At 42.1% G+C, this 16,638-nt stretch overlaps 1 protein-coding gene across 4 annotated transcripts in view; it reads left to right on the forward strand.

The window, feature by feature from the left end:
- The window catches only part of CHCHD3 (coiled-coil-helix-coiled-coil-helix domain containing 3), a 156,451-nt gene that overhangs the window by 34,562 nt on the left and 105,251 nt on the right, over window positions 1–16,638 (forward strand). For all 4 annotated transcript variants that reach the window (XM_030478239.1, XM_030478240.1, XM_030478241.1 and 1 more), the window contains exon 4: window positions 10,126–10,270. In XM_030478239.1, coding sequence (XP_030334099.1) covers window positions 10,126–10,270 — 145 coding nt within the window. The remainder of the gene's footprint in view (window positions 1–10,125; window positions 10,271–16,638) is intronic.

The raw sequence follows: 16,638 nt of genomic DNA on the forward strand, positions 1-16,638 counted from the left end.
GCTGGTTTGGATTGGAAAGGACTTTAAGATAATTCGGTCTAACCCCCTGCCACGGGCAGGGACACCTTCCACTAGAGCAGGTTGCTCCAAGCCCCTGTGTCCAACCTGGCCTTGAACACTGCCAGGGATGGGGCAGCCACAGCTTCTCTGGGCACCCTGTGCCAGCGCCTCAGCACCCTCACAGGGAAGAACTTCTGCCTTAGATCCAACCTAAACCTCCCCTGCCTGAGTTTAAACCCATCACCCCTTGTCATGTTGCTGCAGTCATTGGTGAGAGTCCCTCCCCAGCATCCTCATAGGCCCCATCAGATGATATGAGTAGACATAGCAGAGAAACACAATAATAATAATAATAATAATGAATTTTATAACTGTCACTTCATTTTAAGGGATAATTAATATTGTCATAATTTCTTGACTGCCTTTGCAGATCCCGTGAGGAGTGATATTCACTGATTATGCCTCTGGCATAAAGGCAGAGATTTGTTCCTCTATTCTGTCTTTATATAATACTGCTCTATATGCACATATTTTAAAAACAGTGCCTTTATGAAGTATAATTATTAAATCCCATTAAACAACCTTCCCTCCCCCTTACTCACCTTCTCTCCTCTCAACACCCACCCCCTAAAAACCCCACCCCAACCCATATATCTTAATAAAGAAAGTCAACTCAACCCTCTTCTACAGGGCATGAGCAGCCATCAGACTCTTAAGTCAGTGTCCCTGTTGTAGTGCACATTAAGAAGCTGTCTGTGGAATTATTGTTGATGAAGAGCTGGATGGAATTGAGTTTGGAAATTGGTGCCTTTGATCTTCTGGTCAAGGACCTGCACACCAACTAACCTGGCCATTAGCAAAGATAGTTTCAGGTGGTGGATGTTTTGTTGAGGCTGGAAGGCAGCTGGAAAAGGGAAATGAATGAACATGTTCAAAGAAGTGTCATTACTTGGACTCCTGGTTGATTTGAGAAGTGTTTGAAGTAGGGGGTAATGGAGAGAATGGGAAGAAATGGTTGCATGGGGCAAGTGGAACATAATCTTAACCAAGATAGTCTGTGTTAAGGTCAGTGTTTTCTTGGGTTGGGTAACAGATTTCAGCCTGAAGAAAGAGTAAAGCAAAGCACTTGGTATGTTGCCTTCCTTGGTATGTTATTGCTACTGGACATGTCCAGAACTAAAGTAAAAATCATAGAATCCCAGGTTGGAAGGGTCCTCGAGGATCATCTGGTCCAACCTACTTAGACAAAGCATGGTCTAGACTAGATGTCTCAGCACCTTGTGCAGTTGGATCTTAACAGTGTCTGATGTTGGGGAATCCACCACTTCCCTGGGGAGATTATTCCAATGGCTGGTTGTTCTCATGGTGAAGCATTTTCCTTTTGTGTCCAGTCAGAATTTCCCTAGCAGTAACTTGTGCCCATCACCCCTCCTCTTTTCCATGTGATGCCTATCAAAAGAGGGTCTCCATCTTCTTTGTAGCCACCCTTTGAATACTGGAACATGGGGATAAGGTCTCCCCTGAGCTTTCTCCAGGCTGAACAGTCCCAGCTCTCTCAGCCTTTCCTCACAAGGCTTCCCAATCCTTGGATCATCTTTGTGGCTCTTCTCTGGACCCTCTCCAGCCTGTCCACAGCTTTTTGTATAGCAAGGACCAAAACTGAACCTGGTATTCCAGGTGTGGCCTGACAAGCACTGAGTATAGTGGGACAATGACATCTTTATCTCTGCTGGTGATGCCCTTATTGATGTTCCCCAGCATCCTGTTGGATTTCTGTGCCACAGCAGCACCCTGTTCACTCCTATTGAGCCTGTGTCCACCAGGACCCCCAGGTCCCTTTGCACAGGGCAGATCCCAGTGTGGGCTGCACTCCTGGATTGTGAATTGTAATACAGTTTGTGACTGAGAAAAGTGTATGATGGGACATATTGAAAGGAGGAGTTAACATTATGGGAAAAGCTTACTTGCTGCTTAGGGATCAATTCTGGAATCACATCACTTTTATGCTTTCAGTAGCATTCATAATAAATGAAGTGCTACTTTATGTATGTGTGTGGCCAGCATTAAGGAGTAGTTCACCATGAGGAAGGTGTGGGTATGGAATAAAGCAGTGGAATTCTTAATAATATGAACTGCAAGCCTAGGAAAGTAAAAGTAATACACTCTAAGACCATTGGAAAATCTCACTCAGATTACTGCATGCAGTTTGAGGTAGGTAGGCAAAAAAACCCCCACATGAAACAGATAATGTTCATATTTGTTTTCGTTATATTAATCTGCACGTTCCAGAGATGCTGCTGATCCTCATCAGACTACCTTTCCAACCCATGTTATGGGTGTGTAATTAGCCTCTCTTTCACTCTTCCTCCTTCTCCTTGATTTTAACTTCTCTCTCAGCTGTTAGAAGTTGCTTGGCTACTACGTTATAGCTGTAGTAAATCAGCTGGGGGGGTTTAGTGGGTTGGGTAAGAGCTTGGTTGCACTTTGCTTCTGCAGTAACATAGGAAGCTGGTCCCTAGCTCTGGAGTTGGATCCCTCAGGTTGGATTTGAAGGGCTTGCTTTTGCAGTGGGCTGGTGTATTGGACGGGTTGTGTTGCTCAGAAGCATTGGATGGGACCCAAGTTGCAAGTATTATTGGTACTTATAATCTTTTCTCTCTTCTTGCACACACCATAATCCTGAGAGCTCTTCATCACTTGTAGTGAGTTTGTGTATTTTGATTGTGTATTTTTAAAGACTGGGGGTGCTACTAAAGTTAGGCATAGCCCCATTCACCTGTAGCATGTAAATCTGATAAGGATAAGACCCACTTGCCCCATCCCTGGCAGTGTTCAAGGCCAGGTTGGACACAGGGGCTTGGAGCAACCTGCTCTAGTGGAAGGTGTCCCTGCCTGTGGCAGGGGGTTGGAACTGGATGAGCTTTAAGGTCCCTTCCAACACAAACCAGTCTGGGATTCTATGAATAGAGACTATTAATGTGTAAATATTTGTAGAAAGTCACTTCTAACTAGAAGAACTTTTTAGTGGTGGTGGTGTGTGACTTTTGAGAAGCAAAAGGCATTGCCTTTCAGGTAAGTTGTTTCTGAATCTTACTCCTTAACTGTGTTTTGCAGAGGCAGATGGACGTTAATTTATCTGACTTTGCAGTCAGGTGAAAAATCAGCTACTGGTAACTAAGTAGGAGAAATATCTATTTCACACTTCTCAGACCTCAGTTCAGGTTAGAGTTGTTTTCCTGGTGAGTCTCTCATCTTTTCAAATCCCTCGTCAGCTACAGTGATATTCAGCCATAGCTTTCTATGGCGTGTTCAGCGTGCACTCATTAAATATTGAAACTCAGTGCTCAGAAACATTATTCATTCATTAATATTGCATCATGGCCTAAACTGTATTGTTCAAAACAGATTTGGGTGTTGTGCAAGTCTGTCAGAATGCGTTAACAAACTTGCTGGTGTCAAAGGAAACAAAAATGAGGAACAGTTTCCACTGTAAACACGTACTCGGTTTTAGTCAATGGAAGCTTTTGGAGTTGAGGGGATATCATATAGAAATGTTCAGAGATCATGAAAGATGAAGGAAGCTGGGTAAAATTAATAAAATTTTAACAAAATAGCATTAATAAAAACATTTATCATTCTAAGAATGTATAGAAGGACATGGAGCTGTTGGAGCAAATCCAGAGGAGGCCACGAGGATGATCAGGGGCTGGAGCACCTCCCGTATGGAGCCAGGCTGAGAACATTGGGGCTGTTGAGCCTGGAGAAGAGAAGCTGCGTGGAGACCTCAGAGCAGCTTCCAGTGTCTGAAGGAGGCTACAAGGATGCTGGGGAGGGACTCTTCATCGGGGACTGTAATGGTAGGACAAGGGGTAATGGGTTCAAACTTAAACAGAGGAAGTTTAGATTAGATATAAGGAAGAAGTTCTTTACAGTGAGGGTGGTGAAGCACTAGAATCGGTTGCCCAGGGAGGTTGTGGATGCTCCATCCCTGGCGGTGTTCAAGGCCAGGTTGGACAGAGCCTTGGACCACGTGGTTTAGGGCAAGGTGTCCCTGCCCATGGCAGGGGGGTTGGAACTAGATGATCTTAAGGTCCTTTCCAACCCTTACGATTCTATGATTCTATGATTCTATGACTGTAGTGATAGGGCAAGGGGTGATGGGTTCAAACTGAAACAGGGGAAGTTCAGGTTGGATATAAGGCAGAAGCTCTTCCCTGTGAGGGTGCTGAGGCGCTGGCACAGGGTGCCCAGAGAAGCTGTGGCTGCCCCATCCCTGGCAGTGTTCAAGGCCAGGTTGGACACAGGAGCTTGGAGCAACCTGCTCTAGTGGAAGGGTGTCCCTGCCCGTGGCAGGGGGCTGGAACTGGAGGAGCTTTAAGGTCCTTTCCAACCCAAACCATTCTAATATTCTATGATTTTTTTTTAATACTGAAATGTTTTATTCATTATTACATGCAGTTCAAGTTTAACAACAATTTCCAACTTGAAAGACTTATAACCCTTTAGCTTTTTCTACATTTTATAGAGAAGATGATGATGATTTTCCTGATAGTGGACTCTGAAACAGGAAATACTATGATTTTGCTTGGCTGGAGGTAATGAAAAATGACACAGTTCATGGTTTGGACTTGAATGAGTTTATCTTGGATCACCACAGATCCATCAGATTGTGCAGCTTGGAGATGGTAATAAAGACACCACAACTGGCAAGTAATCATTCCCCTGACAGGCAACAGAAAGCAAATGTTTAATCTTTGATAGCATAATAAATTTTCATGCTCTGGAAATAAAGGCTGCAAATGATAAATCCCTGTATTTGCTTTTAGTAGAGAATTGTTTCCCAATTTCAGATTTCCTATGGAGTCTTTAATTTGGAACAAAACACGTAGTGGCCATCAAAACCCCAAACTAATGTGTATTTTCTTTTCAGCATCTCTTCATGTGTTGCTGCTGTTGTGAATTAAAAGGTGCTTTTCCCTTCATGGGAACCTTTCACATCTGCAGGTGTTTCTCAAGAAGGGCAGAAATGGATATTTTGAAGTAAACAACAGAGTGAATTCTTCTGGATTGAGATTTAAATCGTTCATCTTGTTAGTGTGGCTAACATGGGTCATGCTGTGCACTATTACAGGGCTGTGTCACAAGTGGATGTGATAGAATTAATGATTTTATTTTCTTGAACTCGTTTAAAAATGGCATTTTTTTCTTGAGTGCAGCAGAGTTGTTTTTATTGTGCCTTTTTTTTTTGGAATGTTGTCTTGTATTTCTTAGGAGATACAGAAAACAGACTGTCCCATCAGAGATGCTTTCATGTTGGCTTCTTAAGTTTCTAATTCTACTGTGCTGCAGTTGGAGGGTGAAACTAGCTGCATCTTCTGACTTCACTTATCTTTCAGGTTAGATATGAGGCAGAAGCTCTTCCCTGTGAGGATGCTGAGGCGCTGGCACAGGGTGCCCAGAGAAGCTGTGGCTGCCCCATCCCTGGCAGTGTTCAAGGCCAGGTTGGACACAGGGGCTTGGAGCAACCTGCTCTAGTGGAAGGTGTCTCTGCCCATGGCAGGGGGTTGGAGCTGGAGGAGCTTTAAGGCTCCTTCCAACCTAAACCCTTCTGTGGTTCTATGAAAAGGCAAAGGTGGTTTTAGAGTACTTGCACCACAACAGCAGGGAATTTAAACCAGATGATCACGAGATCCCTTCCAGCATAAGGGATTGCATGATTCTGAGAGCTGTGGACTGCACTTGCCATTCAATAAAGTAAGAGATAATCATCAAGCATTTAAAGGATGGGTGAAAGAAGCTGTGATGTAGAATTTGAGTGCCAGAAGCTTTAGGGCTTATAAGTGACTTAATAATTGGAATTTTAGTACTGAATTGCCAAAAGAGCAGGTATATAAAGTTACTTCATAGCATTAACTCAGCGTTGAAGTCCTAAGAGACAGTGCTGTAGAAAGGCAGGAGTTCGTTTTGTGTATGATTGTGTGCTATAAAACAGTTGAGAACATGAAATACTGTGAAGTGTAAATCCAAACTTCAGTACATTGAGGTTCTTGTTAATGCTTTATGTGTATTTTCAACTAGCACTGTGGAAAAGTGGTAGCATTGCATACTCTATTTCATTAGATCACCTACTGTAAATAACAGGGCACATCTTGAAACAGTATTTCCTTATTATTTAGAAGGATTTTACTCAAACTATCAACTGTAAAGAAAAATGGATAGCCAGCAGCCTCCTCTGCTGTAGCAGCACTTTTAAACCCACTTTCTTTCTGTATAAATGATCAGCATAATGCATAATGTCTCTTGTCTGTTAACTAGAGTTTTGTGCTTAAATGTGAGAACCATTCTATTGAGCCTTTATATTTGTTGTAATTAAAACCGTCATTTTAAGTGATCTATTTGCATGGAATTCTTGGAGTAGTGGACTGTACCGATGAGTTGTGCTGTGTAATTCCTTATAAATTGTAGATATGTATCTATTTGTTTTACTTTGGGCTAGATAATAATATAATTCATTACTGTAGATTTAGCTGATGTTTGCCTTTATTCAGCAGCAGTAGATGGGGGATGCCAGTAAAATGAATTTGTAATGTCAAGGAAGAAAACGACTGTAAAATGATGCAAGGAAATGTTTGGGATCAGCATGTATCTGCCTTGTGTTCGTTTCATTAAGCCCCCACCAGTCACCCAATCATGTAACTCAAATACATGAAAATTACTTCAAAATCCCACTTCTGTTAAAACTCTGAATTTAAATCGGGTGAGATGGGAATGTGAGTAAAAGTTGCCCTGAAGGAAAAAGCTGCTTCAGGAAGTTATCTAGTTGTATTTTGTTCTGGAGGTAAGATGAGATGCATTCCTCATCACATGAATGAGGATTAGGGTAGATGGGAAAGACTTCTCATTTCTGTTTTAAGATGCTGCTATGAGCAAGGCAGGCTTGGATGTTTTAGAAGAACATAAGCCAAGTACCTTTTTGGCCTCAGTTGTATGAAATTTGATCATGAAATAGTATAGAGTTCTTCTTTTTCTTCCTTCCATGCAAGGAAGGAAGAAAAATCAGTACAATGCTTGCTGTACAGCTTGTGACTGGGTGCCACGATCTAGAAGTTTATTAAACTAGAATGAGATGAGCTCTGAGGCAGAAGCTCTTCCCTGTGAGGGTGCTGAGGCGCTGGCACAGGGTGCCCAGAGAAGCTGTGGCCGCCCCATCCCTGGCAGTGTTCAAGGCCAGGTTGGACGGGGCTTGGAGCAACCTGCTCTAGTGGAAGGTGTTCCTGCCCGTGGCAGGGGTTGGAACTGGATGAGCTTTAAGGTCCCTTCCAACCTTCCATGATTTTTGAAGACATCAAGAAATCCCACTTTAAGGAAGAAGGGTAGTCTGTAACTGAGAAAACTAAATTTGGATGACAGGGTATGAATGACATAGATTAACTCTTTCCAGTTTTGATGTAGATATTTCACATCATTATTAGTATCAATGAGCTAGTTAGTATTAAATACTGGTTTTCATATTCATTTATTGGGAAAGAACACAGCTGTTAACTGTTCAGTAATATCATTTTACACATGGAATTGGGAAAAAGAAGGTGGGTGGATAGTAATCTGTTAAACACAGTTAATGCATTAATACCAGTGGTGGGAGTTAGAAGTGAAGGACTTCCCCTGCACTCCTATCAATTACTCTGTTGCGATGGAAGTTCCTTGGAGATTGGTTTGGCAGTGACAGTGAGATGCAGTTGCCAGCAAAAGATGGCACAGAATCCTCTTTCTGGGATTTATCACATCATGTACTTGGAAACCAGTAACTTAAAGATCAGATGTAGGGTTATACAACTTTGGCAGGACTTCTATAGGTGCCTGGTTTGGGTTCTCTATCCCCATCTTTTCTGCTCTTGCTGTGGTTGGATATAGCAGTTCATGGCCAAGAAGATCCTCAAACCTGGAATGCCTGTAGGGTAGTATCGAGTTAATTTTAAATGGGATGGTTAAGGTCAAGATAGCAAGTCTTGCCCTGAGCTCTCTGGGGGAAACCAGCATTATATCTCCACCCCTTCTGTTGCTGGTGTGGCTGTGGTTTTGTCAGCTAATTCTGAGGGGTGTCAGAGGGTCTGAAAAGCTTTTTAGTGGCTCACTGTAGGGCGAGGAATCAGTTGAGTTGTCAACATAGATGAGTTTGTGTCATCATTGCTTCATAGAATGGTTTGGATTGGAAGGGACCTTAAAGCTCATCTAGTTCCAACCCCCTGCCACAGGCAGGGACACCTTCCACTAGAGCAGTGTCTTGTAGCAAGCTTATAGCAAAGGACACGTGGAGTTTGGTCAAGAGTAGAAAACAACATCCTGTTCTTCTGTAGCGTACTGAGTAGGGAAGCTGAATGTGACAGCAGTTGGGTTAGGCCATCAGAGGGTTTATCCTGACATTAGAAGCCCATTATTTTCAAGTGTTAAGAAAACTGACCCCTTTTTGCAAGAGAGGTGGGGAGGAGATCTCACAAAGGTTCATAATTCCAAGGGCAAGAAGGAGAAGACTTAACTGAGCTTGTGTCAAATGCACAGGGGATAACTTGCCGAAAAGGAGATGTAAATGTATAAGTGGGTTTTTTAGTTTGATTTTGGGGAGTTTGTAATTTGGACACCTCTGGAAGCCTCTTTCAGATATTGTCTGATTTCATTCACTTAAATTACTTCGTTAGGTACAGCATGCAGAAAGAAGAGCAATTTTTAGGGGAATACCCCTTGCGGGAAGTAAAATCCAGAAAGGATGTGGAAGGAGCTTACTTGAGTCTCAGGGAACACTAAACACTGCTGCCTCTCACAAGAAGCAGCTGCTGAGACTTCTATTTTGACACTTCTTTTCCTCCTTAGACACAATGTGATTTCTCCAATGGAAAAGACAACCAGCGTGTTTTGACTGCACCATTGATTGTGTGAAGGATTTGTTATAGCAATGCTGCAGGAATAATTTGGGGGACCTTGGGAAATCACTTAATGGAATTTGGTCCATGTCTGCATAATCTGGCTTTTTTTTCTTTTCCCCCCCTGCTAGAGTAATTGAAGATGCTGCTTAATAAACTTTTTATCAAGATTCCCAGTTGGTTGCTGCGTTTCAGAGGGTTGTATCTGAGCACACAAGTAATACATCTTGTAATTGTCTTTTCTTTTCCTCCCCACCTCACTTAAATCTGCTCCCTGGGGAGGAATCTAATGTACTGTAATGCTGGTGCCTTTTACAAAGTGACCCTCCTCATTACAATTTGTTCTCTTGAAGCTCCCTTGACAACAGATAAATGCACTGAGAATACTTAAGCTTCCTCTCCATCACTCTTTCAAAAATCTATTTCAAAACCAGTGTTTCATGCTGCCATTTCTATTCTGACTTCCCTAATGCTGACTTCAGTGTCACAACATACATGCAACAGATAAGTTTTAGTAGCTAAACAACTTACATCTCTGTATTTTCATGATAATTAGATGTGGTGTGCTTATATCAAGTCCTACGGTGAAGACTTCCAATGTATTTATGGTTTGTGACATTAGTGTTGAGGATTTTCTGGGGCTGGAGTTGCCTTTATTAACTGTGGTGCAGCAAATTCAATAGCTGGTTTCATCTCATCGTCTCAAATAGCTGGGAAAGGTTTATTATGGATGTTGGATCTTTTTGCAGCTTGGTAGATTGATGCTATGTTTGGGTTTATGGTGCGTCCAGAGGTAAGAAAGCATTATCCCATTGCAAAGCTTTTTAGCTGGTGCCGACTGGCTGGTGGGGAGAAGGATTTTCCTGGTATAAGGGTTCCTTAAAAACAGAACAAAAGCAATGAACCAACAGAGCTCTGTACGTGTTCTTGTTAGTCAAGAATATACTTTCATAAAGCTCTTAAATTCATTGTATTTTATGTGATGTAATGAATATTGTTTCTAAGGCTTGGAGCTTTTGGGTATTCTGAGTTTGGCACTTCAATCTGAAATAAACATCTGGAATTTTTAGTGAATACTTGAATTTAGGTGTCTTCAGATGCTGAGGATAACATATGACAGTGACTGCTTTTAAAGTGATTGTGCCAGTGTCCTTCTAAAGTCCATTTAGAAAACACACCTCCAATATAAATTTCCCTCCGCCTTCTCTAGATTGAAACAAGAGCAAATGTATGTTCGTGATGAGTTTGGCCGACTCCTGGAACGAGAGAGGATCTCTTCAAATGAGCATTTGACTCGAGCCATTCTCCGCGAGCGAGCTGCGACAGAAGAGGAGCGGCAGAAGGCCCAACGCTTTGTGAGTTCAGAAGCTTCTATAGAAGTCTCAGCTATTTCGAGCAACCATGTCTTCATAGGATCATAGAATGGTTTAGGTTGGAAAGGACCTTAAGATCATCCAGTTCCAACCAACAAGACTTCAGACTTGTTTCAAACTAGTGGAAGAAGAGGAAAGCAGATCTCCTTGTTGGTTGTTTTTTCTTTATTATTAGTTAATAGAATGTAATTTTATCTCTTTTTGTCCAATCTCCCTGTCCTAGGAATAAGAGCCTTAAGAAATTAGAAGGAGCTGATCCTTTCTGAAGGCTGCAAATAGAATATGTCTTCTTGTGTGTGGATAGTGTTAAATGTCTTTTTTCAGAGGGGGGGAGAATGATAAGGTATTCTAGGTTTATTTACTTAATTTGATTATTCTATGTTAAGAAGTTACAGAATACAAGAGAACTTTTCTAGAAATTAATTATTTATAGAATAGAATTCAATTATATTTGATATTTATTAAACTGAAACAGGGGCAGTTCAGGTTAGATATAAGGAAGAAGTTCTTTACTGTGAGGGTGCTGAGGCCCTGGCACAGGGTGCCCAAAGAAGTGGTAAATGCTCCATCCCTGGCAGCGTTCAAGGCCAGGTTGGACAGAGCCTTGGGCAACATGATCTAGTGTGAGGTGTCCCTGCCCGTGGCAGGGCGTTGGAACTGAATGGTCTTAAGGTCGTTTCCAACCCAAACCATTCTATGATTTATATTCTATTCTATTCTATTTAAAGGAAACCCATAATATTTCTGGGCTACAAATCTGGCTAACAGTGAGAATTTAAAAAAGTATCATTTTGAAGTCTCATATGTGCTAAAAGACAACAAAGAATTTAACTTTTGATGGTGGTCTCAAACCTCAGAACCAGCTTAGTGAAAAATTCTGTATTGAAGAATCATATTTCACTGGAGCTGATGGATAAAATACTTCCTGACAAGGAAGTTATAAAATATAGCTGAAAAATATCCTCTGAAAACTGACATTGTGTATTTCAGGCCATTTCAAATGTCTGGCAGATTTATAACTTCTTATATATAGTGGTTGCTTCCTGTATTGAGTCTGTATTGACTCTTCTTTGTAACAATCATTATTCTCTGAGCTACGAATATGCTGTTGCTTTTGTTTTTCATTGCATGAGTATAAATAGTAAAAAAAAAAGGGTATTTTCAAGAAAAGCTTGAAATGTTTCTGAACATTCCTAGCAAAATAGGATTATTTATGTTAGCAACCATATAAATATGTTTGCCCCTCTGTATCTGAAATAAAATCAGAGCTTTCTAAGGTGTATTGGTTGGTAACACAATAAACCAATCACTTCAATAAGCAACAGCTTTAGTGATGCTGTGTAAGGGAGAAATCTTTTGCTCATGTTGTTCTTCCATATAGGAATTTAAAACCAAGCAAATTTCATCTGAGTATTTGTATCTCTTGCAGATGAGTCCCAATGCTTTTTCACTTCTATGGTAATGTTATTGCAGAAGAACAATTACAGTATGAAAAACAAATGTTTAATGCTTTGTCATGTTAAGATATGGGAACAAAGGAAAACGGAGAGGAATTATGACCAATGTACACCTTGAGTCTTATGCCTGAAACCTTTGGATTCTTAATATTGTGCATGAGAGAGCAGGCGTTTGTAGCCTCAACCTACTGAGGAGCTGAAGATTTATAATGGGGAATATTATTTGCATAATTACTGGGGGTTTTTGCAGCTTCACTTACTGCTGTAGTTGATACTGAGCTTTTGAGCAGCGTGTGATGCTGTTCTCATCAGCCAAATGCTTGAGAGAGTTCTTACTATGGGTATCAAACTGGTTTATTTAGCCATTATGTTGAGTTTACTGGTAATTTTTACTTAAGAATATTGAAGTTAGCACTGCCTCAAAAATTACTGTTAACTAATTTTGAACCTTATCAGCTTGGGGAGTGGTGTTTCAATGTGTGTGCTGTTGCTTTGTGTTGAGTTGGAAGAAGAACATAGAAATGCTAATGAAATGAAGGAAACACCATAAAATCCTACAGGATGTCCCCTCTTGGGGGGGATGTCATGACTTGCTGCCTTTCCGTGCATGACATTGTAGAGCTGACTACCAAACCCATGCTTTTGTGGAAGCATAGGCATTTCGGGGCATAGATTTTGCACATCAGAAGAGAAGCAGCGTATCTGAGCTCTGTTAGTGACTTCTGTACTCACTGGTGTGGTCAGCTCAGTTTTGATCATCTTACTGTTTCGGTCTGTGAAATCTTGAAATATCTTGAGGGTCTTGGGTGAAAATCACTGTGCATTTGCTGTTTTGTCATTTGCAGTAGAGAGTCATTCTTTGAGGTGTACTGTAAGATAACAAGGTAGCAATTAGGGTTTGTGTGTTTCTGTAGAATGGGTCTCAATATTAAAACATTGAGTAATTCTCACCTTCCTTGCAAGTAATTCTAGCAGCTGTCTCCTTTATTTTCATGGAATCATCTCAAGAATGGTTTGGGTTGGAAGGGACCTTAAAGCTCCTCCAGTTCCAACCCCCTGCCACGGGCAGGGACACCTTCCACTAGAGCAGGTTGCTCCAAGCCCCTGTGTCCAACCCGGCCTTGAACACTGCCAGGGATGGGGCAGCCACAGCTTCTCTGGGAAAAGTCTATGCCAGCGCCTCAGCACCCTCACAGGGAAGAGCTTCTGCCTCAGAGCTCATCTCAATCTCCTCTCTGGCAGGTTAAAGCCATTCCCCTTGGCCTGTCCCTCCAGGCCCTTGTCCAAAGCCCCTCTCCAGGTTTCCTGGAGCCCCTTTAGGCACTGGAGCTGCTCTAAGGTCTCCCTTTCACGCAGCAGAGGGGCAGGATCCTCTCCCTGACCTGCTGCTCACGCTCTGGGGGTGCAGCCCAGCACACGGGGGGGTTCTGGGCTCAAGTGCACACTGAAGCTGGGTCATGGGGAGCTTCTCATCAACCAACACCCCCAAGTCCTCCTCCTCAGGCTGCTCCATCCAGTCTCTCCCAGCCTGTGTTTGTGCTTGTATTTTCCCATAACTGGCTGGTTTTATTCCCATGGCTTTATTGCTTATGGTAACTGTCTTGCTTCATGTATCCAAGCTGAATATATAAAATCTGTAAAGGGGGAAATATCTGTGTGTACCTTTTTTGAGGTAGAATGAGTAATTCCATGTTGTAGTGAACTTCTATAGTAAGGTTGTTTTTTATGTAGCCCCTATTTGATCTGTCAGATTGGGTTTTTTTTTTTTTTTTTGTAGAGAAAGAGTGTTTCTGAAATGTCACTACCATTAGCTCTAAAATTAATCCCTTTGCTGCAGCTAAATTGTTTAAGTAGTGCACAGGAGAAGAAATTGTGGTTAGAAAGGAGGAATTTTGCTGCCTTTGTAAAGGCTGCTAATTCAGTTTTAATAAATAGACAGAAAATTGTTAGGTTGAAGTAATATTTCCCATTCTTCAACAATTACAACACCAGCTGCTGCTTATAATGTCAGAAAGAAGGGATTTTGAAGTGTTTACACCCCAAAAATTAGCATTAACTCTTCATACAAATGAAAAACCTGGATAAAATGAAGCTAAAGCAGAAGCTAAACACTGTGAATTGGTTTTTGATGGGTCTCTTCAGAGTGGAGGAAGTTTTGATGCCAAAACTTTTCTTTGCAGAGGGCTCCTCAAACAAGGTGTCAGATCTGAACAGAAAACATGAAGGGAAATGGACAGTTTTACCAATAACAGCTCTTTGAGCCTGGATGTGATTCATAACAGCTCTGAAAGAAACACGGAGGTGATGGATGAGCTAATGATAACTGAACTACTGATGTGCTGCGTAAGCTCTTAGGGATGGCTCCCTCAATACAAATAGACTGGAAGGTGGCTGATGGGATGTCAACTGCTTCAAAACCAGTTCTGAGGGAGATCCAGAATTGTGGTTTCCAGATCACTAATTCTGATGTTTGTACCAACCAAAGTAGAAATTACAATTCAGAGTGGAGTTTCCAGACCCTGAAATCCCTTCTTGGGTCGGTGTGAAGATTTGTTCAACTGTTGGTGCTTAATTGAGCAGAAATAAATCCAACTGCCGTTGATGCTGTTAGTAATGCCTTCGGATGACTTTGGCTTTGAGGAGTGTTTAGATATAGCTGAACTTCCCTTATCTTCAGTATTTGGGCCTAGTCTTTTAAAAGCAATAGCAGTGAGACTCAGTGTGCTGAAGAGCCAGTGAGGTTTTGCATCTCCTCTGGCTTCTCAGCATCTCTGGCTGAGATCCTGCTGTGTCCCCGTTGTAGTGGGGCTCATATCTGATGCTGAAATGAGCTGACTTGGGAGAAGTTTCAGCAAGAAGCCCCATCCAACCTGCCCTTAAACGCTCCCATCCCTGGCAGTGTTCAAGGCCAGGCTGAACACAGGGGCTTGGAGCAACCTGCTCTAGTGGAAGGTGTCCCGGCCCGTGGCAGGGGGTTGGAACTGGATGAGCTTTAAGGTCCCTTCCAACCCAAACCAGTCTGGGATTCTATGAAGTTCATTATCCTTATTTTTTATCTCCTCTCTGGCAGGCGATGTGACCCAGCTTGTTTTGAAGGGTCGGGTGTACACCAGTGTTAGGTGTAAGGGATGCTTTGCCAATGAAGAATTTCTTTACCTCTTTTCTTCCTACCCATTTCTATCTCTGCAATGCAGTTCACTTCCTTTTGTGTTGTGTCAGTGCAGATGATGTGGACTGGAGCAGAGGCCTTACAAATCCATCCTGGAGGCCTTTTAGAGATGCAGGCATACCCACAATACGCTTTGTAGCTTGACTACAGAAATAGATCAATTAAGGAAATTGCAAGCTGTGTGCGGAGGACAAGTTATTAGAGGAAGAAGATGAAAACCTCTTGAACTGGCCTTGCCACTGAAGAGCGGTTTTGTACCTTTAGCTTTACTTACAGGTAGTTCTGAGAGATGATGTTTGCCAAGTACCTCTGAGTGTTTTTACCAAAGGACAAAGTGCAGCATATGCTTCAGGTCACACTTGAGAAGTGCCTGTAGTAGTGCAGCTGGGTAACAAAATACTTCTTGTGTACCCTTAGCATGTATATGGCATTTTTTCTGTCCATCCCTCCTCAAAGAGGATTTCATAATCACAGAGTCACCGACTGGTTTGTGTTGGAAGGGACCTTAAAGCTCCTCCAGTTCCAACCCCTGCCACGGGCAGGGACACCTTCCACTAGAGCAGGTTGCTCCAAGCCCCTGTGTCCAACCTGGCCTTGAACACTGCCAGGGATGGGGCAGCCACAGCTTCTCTGGGCACCCTGTGCCAGCGCCTCAGCACCCTCACAGGGAAGAACTTCTGCCTAAGACCTAACTTAAATCTCCCCTGTTTCAGTTTGAACCCATCACCCCTTGTCCCATCACTCCAGTCCCTGATGAAGAGTCCCTCTCCAGCACCTTTGTAGCCCCCTCCAGACGTTGGAAGCTGCTCTGGGATCTCCACACAGCTTCTCTTCTCCAGGCTGAACAGCCCCAACTTTCTTATAAATTAAGTCTTTTTATTTCAGTCTAGCCATAGAGAATTTTGGTTCTGGTGTGGTCTTTAGCAAAGATCAGTGCAGTTGAAGGCCCCATACTTCTGTCTGCTCCAAGAACACTTGTGTTACGTTTTGTTCACAGCGGATCTGTCCTCCTTTGCAGTATTTCTTCTTGGAGATTGTTGCTGTACGTCTAAAAACTGTGGATAGTTGAGTTGGGCAGAGTCTTGTTGAGTGGCTTTAAATGTGGTTGCTTTGCCATAAATAGTTTGTTGACGTTCCATCACTTGAGTCATTACGAGAGTCAGGGTGAGACATAGAGAATATGGAGTAAAAAAATCAATAGTTATCCAAAGTGCAGAGGACCTGTTGTATTTCCATCTCCCTATAATGACTTGGAGTTCACTGTTAACATATTTGCTTCACTGTGTGGACCGAAATGAGCTGTCATTAGAACCCTGTATGTTGGAAAATGGTTTTATTGAGCTGCCAATGACATTAGAGTCTCATTTCCTTTTGAAGAGACACAGAAATATTGTTCTGTTCATGTGCTGCATCCATAACATTAAAATTTGATTATTGCCATCATTAGAAACCTCTATCCTAATACAATTATATATTGTTCCAGGCTTCCATTCAAGTGCCTGTTAGAGAGTGAAATCTGGTTTTGCCAAGCTCTTTTTTTTGCTTTGTAAATGATTCTCTACACCAGAAGGTCTATTAATAAATTCTGTGTTCAAAAAAATCAATTGGGTAGAAGGATCCTTATATTAAAAAGCACTTTTTGCACCTTAGGTGAATGCGCTAATCAGATTATGGGATATTTTTTCCTCACAAGATCATATTTGTGATGTATAATTCTTCTTTTA

Source organism: Strigops habroptila, chromosome 3 (assembly GCF_004027225.2).
Source record: "Strigops habroptila isolate Jane chromosome 3, bStrHab1.2.pri, whole genome shotgun sequence".
In the NCBI taxonomy this organism is placed as follows: Eukaryota; Metazoa; Chordata; class Aves; order Psittaciformes; family Psittacidae; genus Strigops; species Strigops habroptila.